Source organism: Eulemur rufifrons, chromosome 29, assembly GCF_041146395.1.
Source record: "Eulemur rufifrons isolate Redbay chromosome 29, OSU_ERuf_1, whole genome shotgun sequence".
Taxonomy (NCBI): domain Eukaryota; kingdom Metazoa; phylum Chordata; class Mammalia; order Primates; family Lemuridae; genus Eulemur; species Eulemur rufifrons.
This window is the reverse complement of record NC_091011.1, coordinates 48,319,845-48,342,401: the sequence shown is the minus strand read 5'-3', so window position 1 is coordinate 48,342,401 and position 22,557 is coordinate 48,319,845. Positions and strand designations below refer to the sequence as shown.

At 38.0% G+C, this 22,557-nt stretch overlaps 1 protein-coding gene across 1 annotated transcript in view; it reads left to right on the top strand.

The window, feature by feature from the left end:
• CDK14 (cyclin dependent kinase 14) overlaps window positions 1–22,557 on the top strand; it is a 521,120-nt gene that overhangs the window by 756 nt on the left and 497,807 nt on the right. The window contains exon 2 of the mRNA XM_069461904.1: window positions 6,304–6,335. Coding sequence (XP_069318005.1) covers window positions 6,304–6,335 — 32 coding nt within the window. The remainder of the gene's footprint in view (window positions 1–6,303; window positions 6,336–22,557) is intronic.

The window sequence follows — 22,557 nt, the reverse complement described above, 5'->3', positions numbered from 1 at the left end:
ATTGTCTTTAAACCAACCAACAGAGCAACAAAAACCCACCGAGGAATGTTTAGGACACTTCAGAATAAATTCATGTCACAGGCTACAACAGGGTGACAACAGTGTCACGTGGAATGGGTTTGTTAGATTTTGAGTGTTGGGCATAGGAAACTCCTTTTAACCTGAACAGGTAGCTGCCTCCCCTACTGTCATAAACTTTCATTGATGCAGGTAACTGCGCTCTGCAAGAGAATGCTACAGGCACAAAAAATTACCCCTCGGAGTCCCTAAGAAGCCTTCTAGCCTTTGTTTCACTTGTTTAACATGTCATCCATGTTAATGAAGGTGATAATGGAAATTAAGCATAAAGGTGCTTCATTCCTTAAGATAAAACCCTGGAGAGCACATCAGTGTTATAGTCATCTTTCTACCCATTCATTGCAAAATAGCAAACTTTCTTCAAGAGAGAGAAAACAATGGATCGAAATTTAGCCAAGTTTTTTTTGTTGTTGTTGTCTTTTGACTTAAAGTTTTGTGTTGGTATACAAAATCTTTTGCAAGATGACTGTACAGTTATAGTGTGAAACCAATCTTTAGTCTTGGTTTTACTTACTGCATGTATTGGATATTTGCAATTTCACTCTTCAGAGTTAGGGATGCATGCGGGGAGTTCTTGGTTCAAATGAAGTTTGAAGCCAAGAAGAATGTGAAAGAGTAAGGTGTTGAGCCCTGTGCATTATTAACGAGGGTGTTTCAGCTCCGACCCAAACCTTCACAGAGGCGCGTTCTGGAGTCCATTAAGCCCTGTTCTAAAACACATTAACTATATATTTACTAATGCTAATGATTCTGTTGGAGCCCCTCCAGTTTTGTGTTAAATAATTCATTACAATTGAGTCTCAGCAAGAAACCAAAGATGTTAATATAAAAATTCCTTATGTTTAAATAATTTCAAGGTTTTGATCGACAATCAGTAAAATGTGGATTAAGTACAATGCTGGCAAATGGGATATTATAGTTAATTGGATTTCCTAGCTTACTGAGATTTGGTGATGTGAAACTCCTTTTCAGTCCAACTTTTGTTAAAATATCTTCTAAGATCTAGTGGATTTTATATCATCCCTTTAGGAAATAGAGTACAGTGCAGTGAACATAATTGATTATTTCTTGTATTGATGGAAGGTCATGATTCTGAACAGCAAATGTCATCATGGAATACTGTAAAGGAGATATTGAAGTTTTAAGTGATTATAGTTGTGTACTAAGTCTAGGACATTCATTAGAAATAGCATTACAGAAAATAAGTCTTTCATGTCTATTTACTTTCTTGATGTTTTATATTTTATTTGCAAAATTAAAAGCAGTGAAATCATTCCTTTTAAGGATTTTTAAGGTGCCAGAAGCCGTTGAATTGAGGCTGTGCCATGGGACTATATAGTGTAGGAGTTAAGGATGCGATCTGTGAGTGAGATGGGCTGGGGATTCCTGGTGTTGCCACGCTCAGCTGAGTGACCTTGGACAGGTCTCTCAACTTCTTTGAGCTTCAGTTTTTCATGTACAGCTCAGTTCTGTTGTTGGCACTTAGTGAAATACTGCATAGGATATCCTGTGTGGCACGTAATAAAGACTCAGTAAACGTTTGAGGTTTGTTATCATTATTATCATTACTAGGAATTGCATCATACTGACATAACTGATCTTATGTGTAGAAAGCAAGAGAAGGAGGAAGCAGTGGCCACTAATTCTGTAGTATAGCTAGCCTGAAAACAGGATGTAATTGGAGTTAGGGAGGCCTGAGTTTGAACCCCATTTTCCCTGCTTGCTGTGTCCCTTTGGTAGAATTTCCCTAAAGCTCAGTGTTCTCATCTGTAAGTATTCATAAATCTGTTTGTGAAGATTAAATCAGATAAAATACATAAAATATCTAGTACAATGTCTATCCCATGATGAAGATCAATACTGGAGATTGTTATTATTCCTTGCAGTGTCTCTGTTTATCCCCTGGCATCCTTCTTTCTTCTTTGGTAACTTCATGAGGAGATCATGGAGTGAATGGTTTATTCCTGTGGAATAATGCAACACTGCAATGTATTCATTCCCTTTAAGCAATCTAAGATGGCTTTTGAAATAAACATACTGACTTTATTGTGTTTTTTAGTATGATTCTAAAGTGTAGCTTGTTATATGGTAAAATGTACAATATCATTGTTTAGCCATAAGAAATTAGTAATTATTTATCTACAGAAAATGAGGGCAATGTTTGAAAGTAGATGATAGCCAGTCAGTGTTTTTCATTAATAATAATTCTGAATACATAGAAGTACCAATGCTAATGTTTAATTTATTTACATGTCAGAAATCATGCTGACTTTGTCACTGTCCACCCCAAATACAACTGATCTGAGATTACTGCATTATAAAAGATGTAATAAAACACATTGGCTTTCAAGCTATAGCGCTCTAATTTACGACATCTGCCAGGGAGTGACTATAATATAGCTATGGTTCTTTTATAAGATGTGTGTAATTGAATTTTAAAGTCACCCATCAATTTCAGTAGTATTTATGGTTTTCTGCTAAATAGTGTCAATGTGGTCACTTATTTAGGAATTACTATAGTCATCTCACTTTTTTGAAAAATTTAGGCTAACAAAGGCAAATGGGAGCTTAATTGTTGAATAGTTTAAATATACTAAAATCTATTTCCGCTTTTCTTTTTTTGTTTCTTTTTTATTTTTGAATGTTAGCCTAGAAGGAGAAAAATTTTGTATAGTATCTGGTGTATGATTAAGGTCAAACTAACATTTCTTCATATTCCTTTGAATGCATTCCTTCACACTTATTTGGATTATCTCCTAGAGAAAGAAAGTTTATACTCTGTGATACTTGAGATGAACCCTATGTATACCATTTCTTTAAAGGATGTGATTTGTGAGATAATTGAATAAAAATAAGAGGCTGTTATTACACTGATTTTTTGTGTTTGTTACCTTGTACTGTAAGTGTGTAATTCTAGAGTACAGTTGTCATTTGATGAATTCATTCTGTCAGAAAAGAGAAATTTAAGGTTCAAGGTTTAGGACACAAAATTTAACTATTGTATTGTATTCTCCTTCAATGTAATTTCAAAAGATTTTAATTTGAAAACTACAAAATGGAATTTAGACCTGTGATCATTTTATAAGAGAAAACAGCATATGATTTTCATATGCCATACTTCAGTATTTCTCAAAAATAAAATGCTGTCCTTTTGCCATTGAGGTATAGGACTCATTAATTCAACAAATAATTATCTAGTACTTCCCCTGTGCTAGATATTGTGCTGACGTTCAGATTTAGTGACCAATGTGACTTGTTCCTATCCTCAAGGATTTTAAAGGAAGACAGGCCAATGAATGGGCATTGACAATATAAAGTGACAGATTCTACCATGAAGATTAGCAAAATTTGCATTGGAGAGCACAGGAGGAACACCATTTTCATTTTAGTGAGATTTTGCAAAGCTTTCTAGAAGAAGCAACATCTGAGCAGAGAACTGAATAGAATATTTGCTTATCTTAAATAGTTTACTGTATGCCCTTTGTTAATCCAGAATAATGCAGTATGTTTCTTATTCCATGAAATCCTTGAAGACAATTGTGGATTTACATTTACATGAATGATGAATGACAGTTAAAAGAATGTAATCAATAATGCTTGTTTAGGTCAAAATTTACTCATCAATGGCCCGATAAATATCTGGCAAAGACACCTTTAATTGGTCTTTGTTGTCACTGTTAACTGCTATTTAGGGCAAGGATTCAATATTAAGAACAGACAGGATTCAATATTTAGAAGAAATCAGGTAAGGTGTCTATCTAGCAATGAAATATTTCAATGAAGTAATGGTCTTCTATGATACTCTGAGCTTGAGGATATTGTGCAGAGGAGAGAATCTGGCTTCTTGTTCCCTATATCTTAGCAAGTATACTTACAGTTTCTTCTATTTCCTCCTCATCTTGCTATCTGCAGACCCTGCCTCTTTATCCAGAATGTTGAGGGGTTTGTCAGGACTTAGGAGATAAGAAGGAAATGGTCTAGTCTGAATGTTCATGACTTTCTAGTTTTCTGCTCTCTTCATTTCTCCACTTGAGGGTCTTCCATGTTTGGAATCCCCTAAGGAATGATACCAACTGTAGTTCTTACTGGATGCTTTGCTTAAGAAAATACATGGCTAAATTTCCAGAATTTTCATAATGTCCAAAATAAAGAAAATAAATTTAAAAGTTTGTGGTGTGAATTGTAAGCTTGCTGCTGTAGCTTTGCATCTTGCATGGCAATCACATCCTGTGTGTGTTCCATTGATCTTTGCTGAATGAGCTAGGTATGAGGCTGTATGGTAATTTGCTTGTGTGTGACTTTGTATTTGAAATCAATGAGGTATGAATTTCTTATTCCAAAAAATTTAGTTTTTCAAATAGAGCAATTGTTTATATTTATAATTGTATTATTAATATTTTGTTAAGGAGTCAGTAGTCAAGTATTTTGATTAAAGGACACACCTTAGGTTGAGGAAGTAGGGAGTATTTTTGACTGGTATTTAAAGATAGCCTTGTAGGTTAGAAGTTAAATTCTAGTGAAAATGTAGGCATTAGGAATGTTTAGGATCTTATATCTTTGTATCAAAATAGGTTATTTTAGTTTAAATGTAAGTTAAGTCAAATACAAAATAAAACATGTGCAAGCAATTGAAAGCAAGATAAGCCACTTGAAAATGGAACAAAAGATTTTATTTTCCATTTAGAAGAAATTGTTAATCTAAAAAAGTAGAGAAATCTATTATAGATCAGTTTCTTAGGCAAAATGGAGAGAAGAAACTTTTAGAAATGTTTTATCTCCCTCAGCCTTCCCATATTCCCCTTAAATCACCACCACAGTCACATCCTTCTTGGTCTTTTTGAGAAGACACATATTATATGAAACAGAGATGATAACCTTTTTGAATTGATGGAGTGTATATTATAACCTTTTATATGATAACTTCAGTTTAGACACGTTACTTTTTTCAGCACTTAATTGCCAAAATAATTTGCTTTTCTTTTCTCTTGTCAGAACAAAGCTTTCTAATTGCTTCTATCCAAACTAAAACTATCTGGTATAGATCAGTAAGCACCTAGGCACAGCTCTGTTAATTTGAAACTTTTCTCCAACTAGTGGTTTCAGATAAATTAGCTATTTCATGCATTCTCCTTAATATGAAACATTCTAAGTAGTTGTCATATTTAAGGAACTGGATGTGTTTGCCAGCTATAGGTTAGATTCTTCTCTTTTTCTTTAGCATGATAAAATTCCAGTTCTGAAGCTATGTACAGTCATCTGCTGAATAATGACATTTTGGTTTACCACAGAGCACACATACTACGTGGTCCCATAAGACTATAATACTGTGTTTTTGCTATACCTTTTCTATGGTTAGATATGTTTAGATACACAAATACCTACCATTGTGTTACAGTTGCCCACAGTGTTCAATACAGTAACATGCCATATAGGTTTGCAGCCAAGGAGCAATAGTCTATACCGTCTAGCCAAGGTGTACGGTAGTATATACCATCTAGATTTGTGTTAAGTACAATGACAAAATCGCCTAATGACACATTTCTCAGAACTTATTCCTTTTGTTAAGCCATGCATAACTGTATATTTAAAATAAATTTGAAGTGTTTGCCGATTTCTGTAAAATATTCTGAATGTATTGTTTTCTTTGGAAATACTTTGTTATAAAATTTGTCATGTTGAAATGTTTGAATTATGTCTCTTACTCTGCAATACTTATTTTATGCACTTGGTTTTTCATTACTGTACTCACACTTCTCTTACCATGAAAATGTCTTTCAGGGCACTGTGCAGGGTATCATCCTAACAATTGGTTTGGGAGGTCTACATACCACACACGATGATATATGCATGCTCAAAAACCAGGAGTTTAAGGGGAAATTTCTTTAAGATTACTCTGTGATTCTTTTATACTTTCATTAAAACACATTCTAACTAAAGAAAAGATAGGGGCAAGATATGCATGCTTCTTTTCCATATTTGGGAGGATAGTTCCATTTACATATTTATGAAAACTGTCTCACAAAGATGCATGCTGTGCAATTCTCTCTTTTTCATTTGCAGTTTTCCTATTTGTATCATAACATTGTTATTCAGGTTGGGGTACAATTTACTTTCTGAAATGAAAACACCATACTGCTTTGTTTATTTCTGTTTTCTAGAACTTAGATACTTGGTCTCTTTGGGATGTTTTTCAATAACTGTTTCCTTTCCCTTTTTATTTTATAGCTTTGAAGAAAGACGACACCACCTTTGATGAGGTAGGTTAAATTTCTTTATCTAATGTTAGATGTATTTAATTACTGCCAGGTAAAATCAATAGGTGCCAACTTCACAATTAGTAACAAACAAAAAGGCGTTAAAAAACAATGAACAAGAGATGACATCTATTTATTTAGATCCATTATATCCATTATTCTCCAAATTTAAATAATTGTTCAAGTGCATTCTGGTAGCAATCAACACAATTGTCTTTTTAAATTAATACGCAAACCAATTTAAGGACACTCTCAGGCCTTTGTGTTGTTGCCTTGCTGCTGGTGGTTGTGCTTGGGAAGCCCAGCGTGATGTGCATGCGTAGGGTGAGTCTGGAGCTGTTGGTGAGCCGGGCGCCAGGGCTTCCTTACAGACCGTGGCCGAGTCAGGCTGTGATGTGGTGTTGACGCCACATATTGTCTGTCCATCTCCCAAAGGAGGAGCTGACTTTTCCTGTTCCAGTTTTCCTATTCTTTGTACATCAGATCTGTCTTTATCTACTTGCTACAAAGTAGTAAGAAAACCTGTTTAAGTAAGGCAGAGGGTTTATATGCAATTAATAGTATCCTGAATGTGATTATTACATTGTACTCTTTTCTGAGTTTTTGCAGTCTAAGTGAGAATCACCAGAGAAATAATGGGTGCTTACAAAATGTTTTCAGAGTGCTACACGGTGAAGTGTTTCATTGGAACCACCAAAGCCATAGTCATTGGCCTGTGTTGTAAACTGAGCCACATGTGTATATATGTTGGGTATATTTATATATGAATACAGATGTATATGTATGATGTGCTCATCCGACAGCCTAATGAAAGCATAGATTGGTTTGGTTTGGTTGTTTGTTTTAACAGTTACAGGTTCCAAGAAATATGCTGCCTGTCCTCTCTCTGCTGCAATGCCTCAGTGAGGAAAGGTTATTTGTGCTCATGGAAAGTCCGCTTGGCCATGTGGCTGGCTGTGGTGCATGGCAGGTCCACGCAGGAAGAACCTGCCCCAGGCCAGGCTTTCTGGACAGGGCCAGGGTCATTTGGCTGTCACGGTCTGCTGCTTCATCTGCTGCACCTGTTCTTTTTTTGCCTGGGCTGTGCTCTACAAGCTGTGTGTCCCTGGACTCCAAAGCAACTTCTCCTGCCAGAATTCCTGTGACATCCTCTAAAACTTAATTCTCTTAGACCTGAAGCAATAGAGGAGTCTTTCCTTCCCCATCCATAGTTGGTAGTGATGGTGTTTTCCTCCAAACCTGTATTTCTGGAATTTCTGCAGAGTTGTCAACTGAGATGGTTTCAAGAGAGTATTTTCTTTCTTCTTAGGAGAAATCAATGTGAGAATATTGGGCACCTTTTCTCTCTTTATAAAGAAAAGTTATCACTCTAATTATTGAGGTAATTTAAACTTACATAAAAAAGAGGGGGTCAGGTGGGGTGAGGATGAAAATTTAAATAAACACATTAAAAAAAAAGAAAAATAGGAAAAAGAGAAAAAAAAAAAATCTCCTGAGTCCTGTTACCCAGATACTAACACTGTTGAATGGTCTTATTTCCTTCCCCATGTTTTGACAAACATGCCTATTATAACCATCTACTTTTTCCTTTTAACCTATAACATGATATTTCTCCATATTTTTACGAACTCTTTCTAATCATCATTAGGAGTTTTAAAAGCCTCTTTTCTTGTTTAACATCATTATTAAGGATTGTGTATTATTCAGTCACGTGGCTGTACCATTAGTTTAAAAAAAAAAAAGAGCTTGAGACTGGAGCCCAGATGAAGGTTAAGGATGTATAAGGTTAAGGATGTATCAAACCTGTACCACCTCTACCTCTTATTCTGAAACCTCTGCACAGTGAAAGGTCTGGATTTTGTAATTTGGGGCAAAATCATCCTTAGCTTTTACAAAGTGTTTTTCTTCCTCTGTGCGACAGGAGATTGGTTAAATACTGTAAATTAGTAAGTAAATCACAGAATGGTAGACCTGGAAGATCCATTGGAAATCATCATTCTCGGCTCCATCCTTTCAGTGATGAAGAAATTGAGATCCAGAAGGGCCTGGTAGTTTCCAGCTAATCAGGGAAAGACTTAGGGCCAGGAGCCTAGGAGATGTTAGTAACGAAGGCATGCCTATGTATAAACCCTAATTTAGCCACCCTCTGATTGAGCAATTGACTTATTTGTTCTTTACCTTTTGTAAAACAGAGACAATAATAGTATCTTTCTCTCAAGGTAATTTAGAGGATTAAATAAGCTAATCTTTATAAAGATTCCAGAATCATGGCTAACACATATGTATAATAAATGTCTTGTAATTGGTATTATCATCTTCACTGCCACCATCATCTTCATCATCATTGATTCCCTCATTGTTGACATCTACCCTTCTGTAGTTGGAAGGGCTACGAAGAGGATGGAAAGATTCAGTTAGAAATTTAGAATAGAGCTACGAGGAGAGGTAATTTCAAATTATTCCTCTAAAATTCCCTACATGGCTTCGTGTGATGACTTAGATATTAAAACTGTGCAGATATTATCTAAAACCCACCATTTTTTAGCTTGGTAATCCCAGGGTGTGTTGTACATAGTTAGCATTCATAAGTATCTGCTGAAGATGAGTAAATATCTGTTGCAGAGGAGGAGAGAGAATGATAACTGGGTGTCAGGCAATGTGGGTTCTCATTTGCCACTTCCCAGCTATTTGGGTAAGTCATTTAACTCAATATTCTCATTTGCAAAATCAGTCAGGTGGGCTATGATCTTCAAGTTGCTTTCTAGTCTCAATGTAGGATTCTAAATAGCATAACAACAACAAAAAGTTATAATTTTATCAAGACCAGAAAAGAGTACTAGGTCTGTGCTTCTATAAATGGGAAGTAGCTGAGTTCTTCTATGATCATTTTCAGATTACAGTGGTAAAAATTTTCTTGAACTCTGGGTTTTCTTCCACTTTTGCTCTCCTAGAATTAAAGGACTCTGCAGCCCATTGGAAATCAACTGAGATTGTGTCTTAAAACTTGAGAGCTGGGTCACCTTCCTAGATATGGAGCAAGGTGTGGTTACTCAGTATTTATGAGCTAGAGGCTCCTTATCTCAAGGAGTGTCCTCTTCCAGAGGGTGTCTGAGCTGGAGTTCAGTTGCTACTCCCTGATTCATGGAGAGGATTCTTCTAGAGTATGTGTAAATGTTTGACCTTGAACAGAGGAGAAAAATATAGACTCAGTTTTATTTATTCATAGACTGAAATACCATGACTGCTAATTTTTAAAATCAGCCTGAAATTATATTCAGGAACTGTTTTCTGATGCTTGTTGTGAGCTGTGCCGTGTGTGTGTGTGTGTGTGTGTGTGCGTGTGTGAGAACCGTTGGGAAGTATTGAGGCCTTCAGATATTTACAGTGATAAGCAAATGATAGGGAATTTTGCTGAAGCTCATCATAATTGGAGAGAGGACATTTTAAGAATGATCATTTTACCCTTCATTCATTGTGTGTTTGGGCCCTGGCTAAAATATTAGCCATTTTATCTCCTCTGGGTTTGAGCTACACATTTGGCTTGCTTGGACTGACTTCTTGATGTTTGGATTCTCCAGGTTTGGCACAGGACTTGTCCAAAAGGGAGGGGCTAAATAAATAATTATTGGAGGGCTGAGCGTGGTGGCCCATGCCTGTAATCCTAGCACTCTGGGAGGCTGAGGCAGGAGGATTGCTTGAGGTGGGGAGTTCGAGACCAGCCTGAGCAAGAGCAAGACCCCGTCTCTACCAAAAACTAGCTGGGGTGTGATGGTGTGTGCATGTAGTCGTACCTGCTTGGAAGGCTGAGGCAGGAGGATCGCTTGAGCTGAGTGTGAGGTTGCAGTGAGCTGTGATGATGCCACTGGGCTCTATCCTGGGCAGAAAAGCAAGACCCTGTCTCCAAAAAATATAAATATAAATATAAATACACACACACACACATATATATATTATAGAAGCAAATGGTTGAGTCAGATTGAAAGTGAAAGAAGATTGGTATTTCATAGTTTTCAATGGACACAATGTTTTGGGGGACGTTGTGATGACAGCCACCAGTAAGTGTGAGGCTCTTATCTATGAAACTATTGCAGAACTTTCCAAATGTCTTTTTAGCCTTTTGTCACAGGCCATGTCCTCTCAGTGGCCCCATTTTTCCTGGGGCAGTGAGCAGTAGCTACACTGTGACTTCAGGTAGTTTTTTAAATCTTATGATGATTGGAATAAACTTTTGAAATGCAAAGAGTTTCATTTATTTATGGCATATAATCTAGATAATTAAGCAGCTAATGTGTTTGAAAAAAATGGATGATAATTTATGAGTTTTCTAATTATTCTCTGCTCTGGTCAGTTATTTCATGTGTATGAAATAGAAGGGGCTATCAGCACTTATTTTAGCATTTTGCAGCTATTTTATTTTTTGAATCCTAGGAAAATGTGTACGAAGCATATAAAAATAGTAAAATTTTTATGTCTGATCTGTGAGTGCTCCAAGCACATTTTTGTAGGTTAACTTGCTTACTATGTGTTTCACATAATAATTCTATTAGATAGATGGAGACAATGCATGTTGATATTTGCTTCTAGTCTATGTCCCTCTTTGTTATTTTCGTAGAAAGATATAATACCAGAGAAGATAAATGTGGCAGTGATTTTTATGAGAACCAGAGTTTGGGGATTAAATATAAATGTGATTGGAAGATATTTCTGGTCATTGTTTTCCATTCATTGAGAGCTGTGGAAGCTGGTTCAGTCCCTCCTCCACCCTAACTATTGTCATCATGGGAGGTCTCGGTGTCCCTGGCTTCCGAGTTCCCTGGTTTCCCCCCTCATACCTACTTTACCCATACTTGGTTCTGCGGGAACTGGATCATTTCACTGGGGCTGTCACAAATTTACAATATTAAATCCCACTAACACCTTTCCTGTCTAGCTTCCTCACTCCCGCTGTCCTCCCTATGTCTTTTGTTTGCTTGTGGATGACCCCTTCCCTGCCTGCCCATCCCATTCTCCCCGCCCAGAGCCCGTTCCCCCTCCTTTGTTTCTCCCCTGTTCACTCTCGGTAGGTACATCACTCTCTCCACAGTATCTACAGTGGCCTCACCCCTTTGTGCTTTGCTGTAGTCTGTCCTGCCAGCCCTTGCTGTTGACCTGGCATCTTTTCCCTTCTTACCTGGTAGCTGCCAAGAGCCGCTTGAGGAAATCACTCCATAAATACATGTGTCATTTCCAGCTTCAGCTGGAACCTCAGGCAAGTGTGGCTGGCCTTGCATTTGTGTCCCTGTGCCACTGCCTGTTTCCTGCTCAGCCCTTTTCACTCCCCTCAGACCTTCCACCAAACCTCCACCCTCCCTCCGTTTCTGGATGGCTATTTCTAGGGCCGCCCTAGCAAAGTACCACGCACTGCATGGCTTAAACAAGAAACCTTGGCGTATCTCACTGTTCTGGAGACTAGAAGTGTGGAGTCCATGTAGGCAGGGTTTGTTCCTTCTGAGGACCGTGAGAGGGATGTGTGCCCGGCCTCTCCCCTCAGCGTGTAATGCCACCCTCTGCCTGTGTCTCTTCACACTGTCTTCCCTCAATGGGTGTCTGTCTACAAGGACACCAGCCATACAGGATTAGAGGCTCCCCCTACTCCAGGATGACCTCCTCTTAATTTAACTACTTACAACTGCATCAACCCTCTTTTCCAAACAAGATCACTTTCAGAAGTACTGGGGGTTAAGACTTCAACATACGAATTTTTGGTAGACAGAATTCAACCCATAACGCCCTCCAACTTCTGAGAACACTGAACCCTATTAGGTGTCACCTCCCTTTCAACACCCTGCCCCCCGTCCCCCGCCCCCCATACCTTCGTTTGCTCCAATCCTACTTCCTTCCACCAACCTCAGAGGAGGTCATGTCCTTTCTCCTTCCAGGCCAGTTCCTCTTCCTGTCCTCTGCTTCCCCTCCTTTCTACTCCAGAAGCTTACATAATTGATTCTTTCTTTTCTTTTTCATAGTGTCTGTCTTTTCTTTTTTATAGGCACTTTTGCCCCAGGCTCTGAGCATGCTTAGGTCTCCTGGGTCTCTCCCATCGTAACTTAAGGGCTCTGTCCTCTGTAATCATTGTCATGCTCTCGATGAGTGGTTTGTCTGCCTCTTGCTTCCTTATCATACTCACATCAGTGTGGCTCACTCAGCTTTTTATTCTAAACTCCACACCCAGGTGTCTAGTTGTGCATTCGATGTTTTTGCCTTGGTGTGTCATGGTCGCCTTGATCCCAACACATGCAAAGTACTACTAATTCTTGTATTTCCCAAACCCACACCTTCTGTCTTTCCTATCTCAGCTATTGGCTTTACCAGCCACGTGATTTTCCAAGGCAAGAAGGTGACGCTATCTTGAACTTCTCTCCAAACCCCACTTCCCAGTGTTGGCTTGGCCTTTGATCCTTGCTGTCCTATCCGTTCTCTCTGCTCAAGTGCACATTCAGCTTCAGCATCTCCTCCTGGACTTGCAGTCGTCTTCTAACTGGCTTCCCTTCTTATTCCAGCAAAACGATGGACCTGAAATACAAGTCGTGCTATTCTCCTGCTACTGCTTGAAAAGCTTCCCATCAGCTGCAGGTTTAACTCCAAACTCAGAGCTTGTCTTTCAAGGCCTTTCATGATCTAGCTCTTACCTTCCTTTTCATTCTTATCAAACAGTTATCTCTGACTTTAGTGCCTTCATTATCATTCTAGCTGCCGCACCTCAGTTCAGAACTTTATCACTTTTAGCTATTTTATTCCAATAAGCTCTTAGTTAGTCTCACGGCTCCATCTCTTACTCCTCCACTCAGCCTTCCCCAAATGTCTTTCTTGTTGTGATACTTCCCTTTTCAAAGATTCATGCATCAAGTGTTTATTGATATCTGTTTTATGTCAGGCTGTAGATATCATCTCAGCCTGACTCTTGATCTGGTCAGTCTCAGAGAATCCAGTCTCATGGGCATTTTCATGTTGACGAGCTCCTCGCGTCTTGCAGTGTTGGACCTGGACAGAGATTCAGTCTCACTCTCTCATATAGGAAGATTTTACGTTACCTTATATCTTGTTTTATTTTCACTGTGGTCATGTCTGCCAACCCTAGATGGTGTGAACCTATCCCACGAAAGAGGCCTAGAAATTTACAGACGGTTCTTTGGTTATGCTAGTAATCCAGTAAGTCATTATATTTCAAATTCAACATTTTTTTTTTTTTTTGAGACAGAATCTCGTTCTGTTGCCTGGGTAGAGTGCAGTGGCATCATCATAGCTCACTGTATCCTCAAACTCTGGAGCTCAAGCAATCCTCCTGCCTCAGTCTTCTGAGTAGCTGGGACTACAGGTGCACACCACCACGCCCAGCTGATCTGTCTATTTTTTGTAGAGATGGAGTCTCCCTTTTGCTCAGGTTGCTCTCAAACTCCTGACCTCAAGCTATCCTCCCACCTTGGCCTCCCAGAGTGTTTGGATTACAGGTGTGAGCCAGCCCACCCAGTCCAAATTCCCCATTGCGGATAGCTGAAAAAAAAACCTCACTTCCTCCTTAATTCTCTCATTGGAAACTTAGTTTTACTTTTTAGATGCTTAAAACTTTCTGTGCTTCAGTTTTTCCTTTTTATAAATGTTTGATCACATTTACTATCTCCCTTATTATGGTAGACATAATTACCATAATTAGATCTACTCCCAGACAGTGGCTAGAATGTCTGGGTAGTGCTGTAAAGATTCAGAGAGGAAGTACATGTCACAGAATGCAAGATGTATGTCATTTGGGAGAATTAGTCACTTTCCCATTCCTGACTCCCAAAAGGCAGAATCTTGCAGACATTGAAAGCAAGGGTGGTGCCCTCTCTCTGTCCTGAGCATCGCACACCCTGTTGGCAGGCTGATTAGCCTGTAGGAAGTCTCTCCTTTAGGCGGTGCTCCCTCCTGGGCAAGGCTCTGATTTGCACATTTGCATTCATTTGTAGAAAGCTGACCTTTGACCTTGGAAGTCTTTCTGTACAGCCTACGTACTTAGGATTTTCTTGAACAAGTACAAAATAGGCCCAGCTGCAGGAAGTACATTATGCCCATTTTCCTTCTGACTGGAATTTGAACCACTGATTTATAAATCCTTAAGTTGCTTGGTTGCAGTTGAGATGGCCTCTCCTACTAGGAGCCATAATGACAATTGAAATCAGCTATGCTGGGGGTGGGACTTGTCAGAGTTTTCTCAGGACTGGAGTCTCTGGCATTTTATTTTTTATAGTCCAAAACACATTTATCTTTTATTCCTGGTGCCATCAAATTTGTAAAAGGCATAATTACAAAATATTGGAACCAGCAGTTTGCTCTCAATTTTGCCAGCTTGATTTCTTCAGGACACATCAGTGTGGTAGGTTCCTTGAAGGAGTTCTTTTGCCGTTTAAAGATAACAATTTAAATAAAACTCAATTTTCTCTTTGGAATCTATTTTATTTCCAATATGTAAAGTTAGCTCTGCTTATTTTTTTCCATAATTTATTATTTAGTTTAACATTTTCTTTATTTTATATTTTTAGAGAGGAGGTCTCACTCTGATGCCCAGGTTGGAGTGCAGTGGCTATTCACAGGTGCGATCACTGCACTACAGCCCCCAGATCCTGGGCTCACACCGTCCTCCTGCCTTGGCCTCCCAAGTAGCTGGGACTACAGGTGTGCACACCATGCCCAGCTCTGTTTTCTCTTCTTATTTAACTTTTTTACTAACTATAACATTATCCTATAACAGATAAAATGAGTAAGAATAACTCATGGTTACTTTTTTGATTTTAATGAAAATATTTTTCATTAATTTAAAAAAATTGTAAAGAAATCGTAAAAAAATTGTAAGAAAAGATTGAGATAAAATTGTCAACTAAGTAGCTGCTAATTACTCAGTGTGTGTGACATAAAATTGTATATTACTAAGAGTCATTCAAGGCATGAATTACACATGCTTTTGTGTTATAGGTGCTCATTTATTTTAAATCTCCAGCTGTATAGCTCTGTTTATATTGCCTTCAAGTGAATGTGCTGGAGAATGTCCTGCAGTGCTTGATTCTCTTCTCTTAAAAGGCAGACTATTTAATCTCATAAGTGAGCATCCTTGCATCATTAGATATCGGGGTTCAGGTGTGCAAAAGGCTTGGTAACATATGGCCTGTCCCCAGATGCCCTAATTGAGTTCAAAACTTTCCCCAAGAGGTTTGCATTACTTCATCTAAATGATGTATTACATGTGCAGCAAAAAAAATGCTTTAGTCATAAAAGGAAAAAAATAAATACGTACTTGCAAAGTAGAATGCAGATTGTACTGTGTACATTACACTAATTTCTGTATAGTTATTAGTATATAAAATATTAAAACATGTATGACTGACATTAATTGGATGGTCACAGTTTTGTATGACTCTTTTTTTTTTTTTTGAGACAGAGTCTCACTCTGTTGCCCAGGCTAGAGTGAGTGCCGTGGCGTTAGCCTAGCTCACAGCAACCTCAAACTCCTGAGCTCAAGCGATCCTCCTGTCTCAGCCTCCCGAGTAGCTGGGACTACAGGCATGCACCACCATGCCCGGCTAATTTTTTTTCTATATATATATTTTTAGCTGTCCATATAATTTCTTTCTATTTTTAGTAGAGATGGGGTCTCGCTCTTGCTCAGGCTGGTCTCGAACTCCTGAGCTCAAACGATCCGCCCACCTCGGCCTCCCAGAGTGCTAGGATTACAGGCGTGAGCCACCGCGCCCGGCTTAGATGGTCACAGTTTTGTATGACTCTTCATTGACTATCTTTAGCATTCCTTTTATTTCCCTTATTATAGCTTCTTCTTTATACATTTTCCTCCATTTGAATATTTTTTCAGGCAACATAGGCAGATTAAACTCACCCTGGAATTTTTTTCAGTTTCACAACTTTTCCTTCTCTTCACAATTACATTTTTTGTTGAATAATTTTAATACTTGCTATTAAGAAAAGTAATTATATTCATTGCAGAAAAAATAAAATATTAAAAATCATAAAATAAAAATTGCAGTGTTAAAGTGAAAATGATCATTGTGTATAGAGTATGATCTTGGCTTTATAAGGTATAAATGTCCTCTGTGTGGGGGAAAACATGTGAAGGAAATACAGCAGAAGGATAGTATGGAAATTAAGGTTCTTTGAAGTTGTGGCTTACTCATAGTCCCTCAGCTAGAAGAAAGTGGTTTAATCCAGATTCCAACCTAATCTCCCTGCCTCCAAAGTATGTATACTTAACATTTTACTAGGCTGCCTCCCAGGAGAAGGGAGAAAAGGGAGAGATACCGCATAGGTCCTATGGATGTGCTGCAGCATATTGATGGGGAGAGACCCAATGTTCTTACAAAGAAGCAACTGATGTTTGGTAGTGATTCTAGCAGATGAATGGTTTTTTGGTAATAAGTCATAACAGTAAGCAAACCTAAATGATGCCTGCAATAGATCTGTGTCATTTTTGAGATGAGTTACACCCATTTTTAGAGAGGAAACTGAGGCCCAGGTAGATAAAATAATTATGTTAATAAAAAATGGTGCTGAAGAGAACATTGCTGATTGGTTGTTGTGAGATCAAGGGGGTTTCCTTTCTAAATTACTCTTTGCATTTTAAATTTCAATATCAAGATTATGTTAAAACTGTATTGCCAGTTTTGTCTGGATTTAGGTGGAGATTGGGTAGATGGTCTGGTGAGATATAAAATTGATTCTTCTAGTAGTAATTTGTTTAATTAAAATTTCCGGCTGCACTTTAGGCCTCTGCAGACAACGAGGGTTATGTACAGAAGGTTACCTGTTGGGTAAGGTACCATGGACCACCTACATGACTGGTTTGAGCTGGGAGGCGTGATGAGAATGATGCTGGTATGCGTTTTAACTGGCATGCTCAGAAAACAGTGTCAAAATTTCTTTCAATGGGTATAAATTGCTTTCCTTGAACAAGACAAAATGTTAATATTGAACAGAAAATGTCAGATAATAAATTCATTCTTTTTCTTGGAATCTTGAATATATGTACTTGGATTATTAGCTTGTACAAGTGAAGCAACTGTAGCTTCATTTTTCTTTCATATTGTGACAGCTGAAATCTTTGTGAAGGATAAAAATATAGAGGAAATAGGCAGATCTTTTTAATATTTACATCTTAGTAAGAAATATAAAAGACTTTAGGTGGGCACGGGGAGAAACATTGAATGCTTTGTATTCTTTTTTACTGGTAGAGCAGATGCTGAGAAGAGCAGTAGACCCATTTTTTCTTTCTTTCCTCTTCCTCTTCCCTGTTTCCAATATCACTGGATTCCCCCGCGCTTTTTATTTTCTCCTGAAAACTGCTTCGTTTTGGTGGAAACAAGTAGCCCCATCTTGTGTGGAGCATATAGCTCAGCTGCCAGCCACGGGCCTTCCTTTGCCCTGAGCCCTTTCTTTCATGGCCCAGGCACCAGGTCTAGTAAATTTTGTGACCATTGGTTGCTTGTGCCATCCTTCCACTGTGGCGGACATAATACATTTTTGGTTCCTGACCTGGGCAGGCAAGGGAAGAAGAGGGGGAAAGTCTCAGGCAGGAGATGGGGATGTTTTATAACGATTGGCCCCTGTTCTGCTATTAGAGAACAGAATTATGGCTCCTAAGAAAAGACTTGGCCTTCCTTCGGCTCCCTACTGCATTTCGTGGGCTAGTTCTGGCGCATCCTGTACATTGTTTGATTTACTTTGTCTTTTCCTTCCCTGGTTGAGTTGGGAAGATTTCAGGACACACATAGAAAGAGTGATTTTGGATTCTACTCTGGTACCTTTTGGACTCAGAAATAGGAGAATTTGGGGCTTATTAGTGTTTTTTTTTTTTTCTTCTTTTTTTTTTCTTTTTATCTTTTTGATGAGAAGGAGCAGGGAAGTGGAAATCTCAAGAGAGCAGAATCAGTTTTCCGGTCACCAAGCTCATTAAGTTAATATTTACTTTTAAAATGAATGTATTTGCCAGCCCTTCCTGCTGTTTGTTTGGGAATCATTGAACGTACATTTGAGAGCCTCTAACTAGTTTCCACTTCCATTGGGCATTTCACCTCCGCGGACCGTGGCTAGTGTAAAATAATGTCTGCTCCCATCCTAACATGTATTTCTTTCATTTCTCAATTCATTTATCTCGAGGGTAAAGGAAGGGAAAGAAATGAAGCTAAGTCATTTTTTTCCTGTTTCTCTCTGCTGCTCAATCTTGATTGAATAATATTTAACATTCCTAGAGCTTTTAAACCTGTTTTAAATAACACAGTTGACACATACGCAGTGGTTTAAGGAAAACTGTACTTTTATTTAAAAGATACAGCCTGAAAACTCAAAAATTACATTTGGAAACTTATTTATATTTTATTACTATTAATGGTAATAGTGACATTTAATGTAGTTACATTTTTTATATTATAAAATAACACCCAGTTATTAATGGAAAGATGAAAAATACAGATGATACAAAAAATTGAAAGTTTAGAAAAGTAAAATTTTATATTCAGTAAAAAACCATTTTCTTTCAATATTTTTAAGAGAATATCCTTTTTGTTTTACAGTTTTTCCTTTTCCCATGCAGGAACATGATATGTCCACTATTTTTCTTTTTTAAATAAAGATCTCTTCATACAGTACCTATTGTAGTTTTCTTAGCCTTTATGACTTGCCTGTTTCCATCTGCTTAAATGTTATTTCAAGGCATCTTTTTAAAAAACAATGGCTAAATAAGAATGAGAATCATTTTTTCCTATTTCTATTCCTATAGATTTTTATAAATACAAAATAGTATGTCATCTACAAATAATTTTTTATCTTTTTCTTTCCAGTATTCCATAAAATGATTTTTTCAGTTTTCTCTCTTGATGCTTATAACTTTCTAAATGAAAGCTGTTATTTTTCTTTAGGTCTCAGATGAGTATTTTTTCAACATAGAAAATTTTAATGAACACAAAATATTGATTATTTCACCTTCTCTAGGTATTATATTTAGTAACCAAAGGGTCCTCAGATACATTCTATAGTAAGTTTGGTTGGTGAGTTTTTTAAGCTTGCGTGTTAGAGAACTGCCAATTATGTTTATATATTTGAAGGATGTTTTGAGGAAGTTTAAAATTTATATTGAAAGAAAAAAGAGATACATTACTGTTTATTCATTATCTAGTTGACATCCCTTTTCTCTTAAAAGTGTGCATATTGTGTGTCTGTAATGTAAGCCACAAGTATATTGTGCAAGATGTTGCAATAAACTTGTGGTATTTTTGTCTAGTTGGAAACTGAGAAATACTGATGAACTTTAAGTGAGACATCTACTAGGATTTTGAGGATCAACAAAGCACAGATGAATCATAGAAATTACTAATTCAACAGTTGGTTAGGCTGGGTATTTTTCTTTGAGATTCTTTTATTTTTGATGGACTGGTTTGTTGGCGCTGGCATATCAGGGTCAGTGGTGATGTTGTTTCTGGTGGTGACTCTGTGTGCTCTGCAGGCAGCTGTGAGCGATGCTTCTCCACTCCAACTCCCTCGGAAGCTGGGTGGTGAGTGGAAAGCACCGGAGCAGGAGCTTTGGAATCTTCTTCCAGCTCCCTCCCTCTCCATTTACAAATACCTCCCCGCAGCCTCCTTTCCCTAATCTGTGCAACAGGGATAATCGTCTCCACCTGGCACAGTGTTGTGACAATTCCTAAGATAAAGCTTGTAATTCCTTTAAAGGGTCTTGGCACAGGGCAGGCACCGCCACTTCACAGAGCTTAACCGTGCACTGGCACATTCGCCATGCTCAGTGTGGTACTGCGTGTGACATTTGGGTCACCCCTCTCCGTGTGAGTCCACATCTGTGGGCACAAGCTGAGGGGCACCTGGTGCCTTTCTGGCTTTGTGTTGGGACACCAGTGACCTAATTTTAGGAACCTCCTCAACTTTAAAGATGAGGAAACTGAGACCGTGAAGTCCAAATTTAGGCTTCCTCCTGTCACCACCTCCCTCCTGCCCCTCACAGTGGCCAGGCCATGACCATATGCTGACTGGATCTGGCAGAAAGGAATGTCCACTGGTGGGCTTTGTATTCCAGGTGGGTTTTGGTGGATGGGATTTTACATCCTCCAAGACAGCCAGGAGCTCTGCATTTGTGAGCACCCTTAACCAAGGTTTTAGAAGATGACAGCATTCACATACGTCACATCTACAGTGTGCATCTATCTGGCCACGGGAATTTCCAGGAAGATCTATGATGGTTACCCCAGATATAGAGGGAGGAAAAATCCTCCTTTGCTTTCTCATTTCTGGTTTGGTGCTTCCCTGGTAGGCTCTCCTGATTCCACTTGGTTCTCTTTCTTGTCTACCTGCATTTCTACTGGAACATATTGATATAAAGAGAGGCCTTTGCCCCTATTCCATGTGTCCTGTGTCCGTGTGTTGCGTAACTGGGGCATTTTCCACATCACAGTGTTTTCCCCTTGTAGACACTTTTCAAAGTTTTTGAACTTGTTGCCTGAGCAGATATTCACATCCTTAAAATCAGCTCTTATTTCCGCTACAAGAGTGTAAGATTCCTAGGGACAGAGACAGCATTTCTGCTTCTCTAGATCTCATTTGTTCAGCACAGTCCTTTGCATCTGGTTGGTGCTGAATAAGTGTTGCTTGAAAGAATAAACAGACAACACTTTTGGGGTCATTTTGTGAATTTGTTTCCATAATTCAGACATTTTCTTTTCTTTTTTTCTTTCTTTTAGAATGCCATAGGAATTCACCAATTGTTTATTCATGGGGAATGAGACTTTATCTTAAATGTTTCTTTTTTAATATACCTTATTTAATTTTCTCCATAATGTTGGTATTATTATTTCTGGGGAAACTGAGGTTTAGAGAAGTCAAGCAACTAGCACAGGGTCACAGGGTTGGTGAAGTTTCAGAATTGGTAGTGACCCAGACAGGGCCCGTGGCTAAAGGAGAGACCTGCTGAATGGTAGCTTTTGAAAGGGAATTTGGAAAATTCTTTACATTTGAATGGTGATTGGGTTACATTTACTGTTGAATTGTGTAACTTTTAAAGTTGCAAATTAATGCTAAGAGTGTATTAGGGCAATAGCCCTTGGCTGTGGAACTAATTGAGAAGTAAAATGCACAACGAAAGTGCTGTAAACAAATTGATTTTTCTACTTAGAGTAGGTACTTACTATTAATCCTATGGCATTTCTTATCTTATTAAAAAGTACAGGCCAGATGTTGTGTACTGTCAATAATGCCTACTTTTTTTTTTTTTTGGTCTCTGTTGTTTGGAAACTACAATTTAGGATATTCTGTGCTTTTTCTTTCTTTCTTTCTTTCTTTTTTTTTTTTTTTAACAAACGTAAAACGGCTGTCCACTTGTGTGGTAGTGTTTTTGCTCCGTAAATGTGTGCATTGTCATCTTGAGCTTTTAAATGTTCTGTACTTATCTTGAAACTTCTAGAGAAACTGTCAGTCCACTGTGGTGACATTTGCCTGAAGTCCCAGCTTGTAATTGGGTAAAAAAAAGTCATGATCCATGAACACATGTTTTGGGGTTAATTCTATTTGAATCTTTAGTTTTTCTTCTGTTTTCCCAAGATATATAAAAATTAAACATTTGAGATTGCACATTAGTGCATTGGATTTTTATCAGGGGTTGTCCCTCCTCTAAGTGGGGAGGGACAATATGAGGGTGGGGTAATACCTACTAAATTTATTAGTGATTTGGGAGATGTATATTATCCTTATCCCAAACATCCTAAGCTAACACTACCCTGTGTTTTTACTGAAAACTCTTCCTGTCGTTCTGGGTAGTTTACGCTGTTTATTTATTTACCTTGTGTAAGGAAATTCCTTCCTTTACTGTCCTCTTATCTTAGATCAAAGTTTCCACCAAGGGACTCTTACTTAAATAGTATTGTCTGAGACTGCATATGTTTTTTCTTTTCTTTTTTTATATATTTTTTTAAAGCTCTCTGAGTTTTTGTCCCATCTGCACTCTCTGGTTTTCCTTCCTTCTATTTATGACTATTGTGTAATGAATATTCATAGTTTCCCTTATTAATGTAATAGCATGCCATTTGTCAGCTCACTGGCTTTTTTCTATTATATATATTTTAAATCCTGTTTCTTTGACTTATTTTTAAATTTTTGTTGTCTTTTTTTTTTTTGGTCTTCTATAAATTTTTTTCTTTCTAGAGTCTGTGGTCAT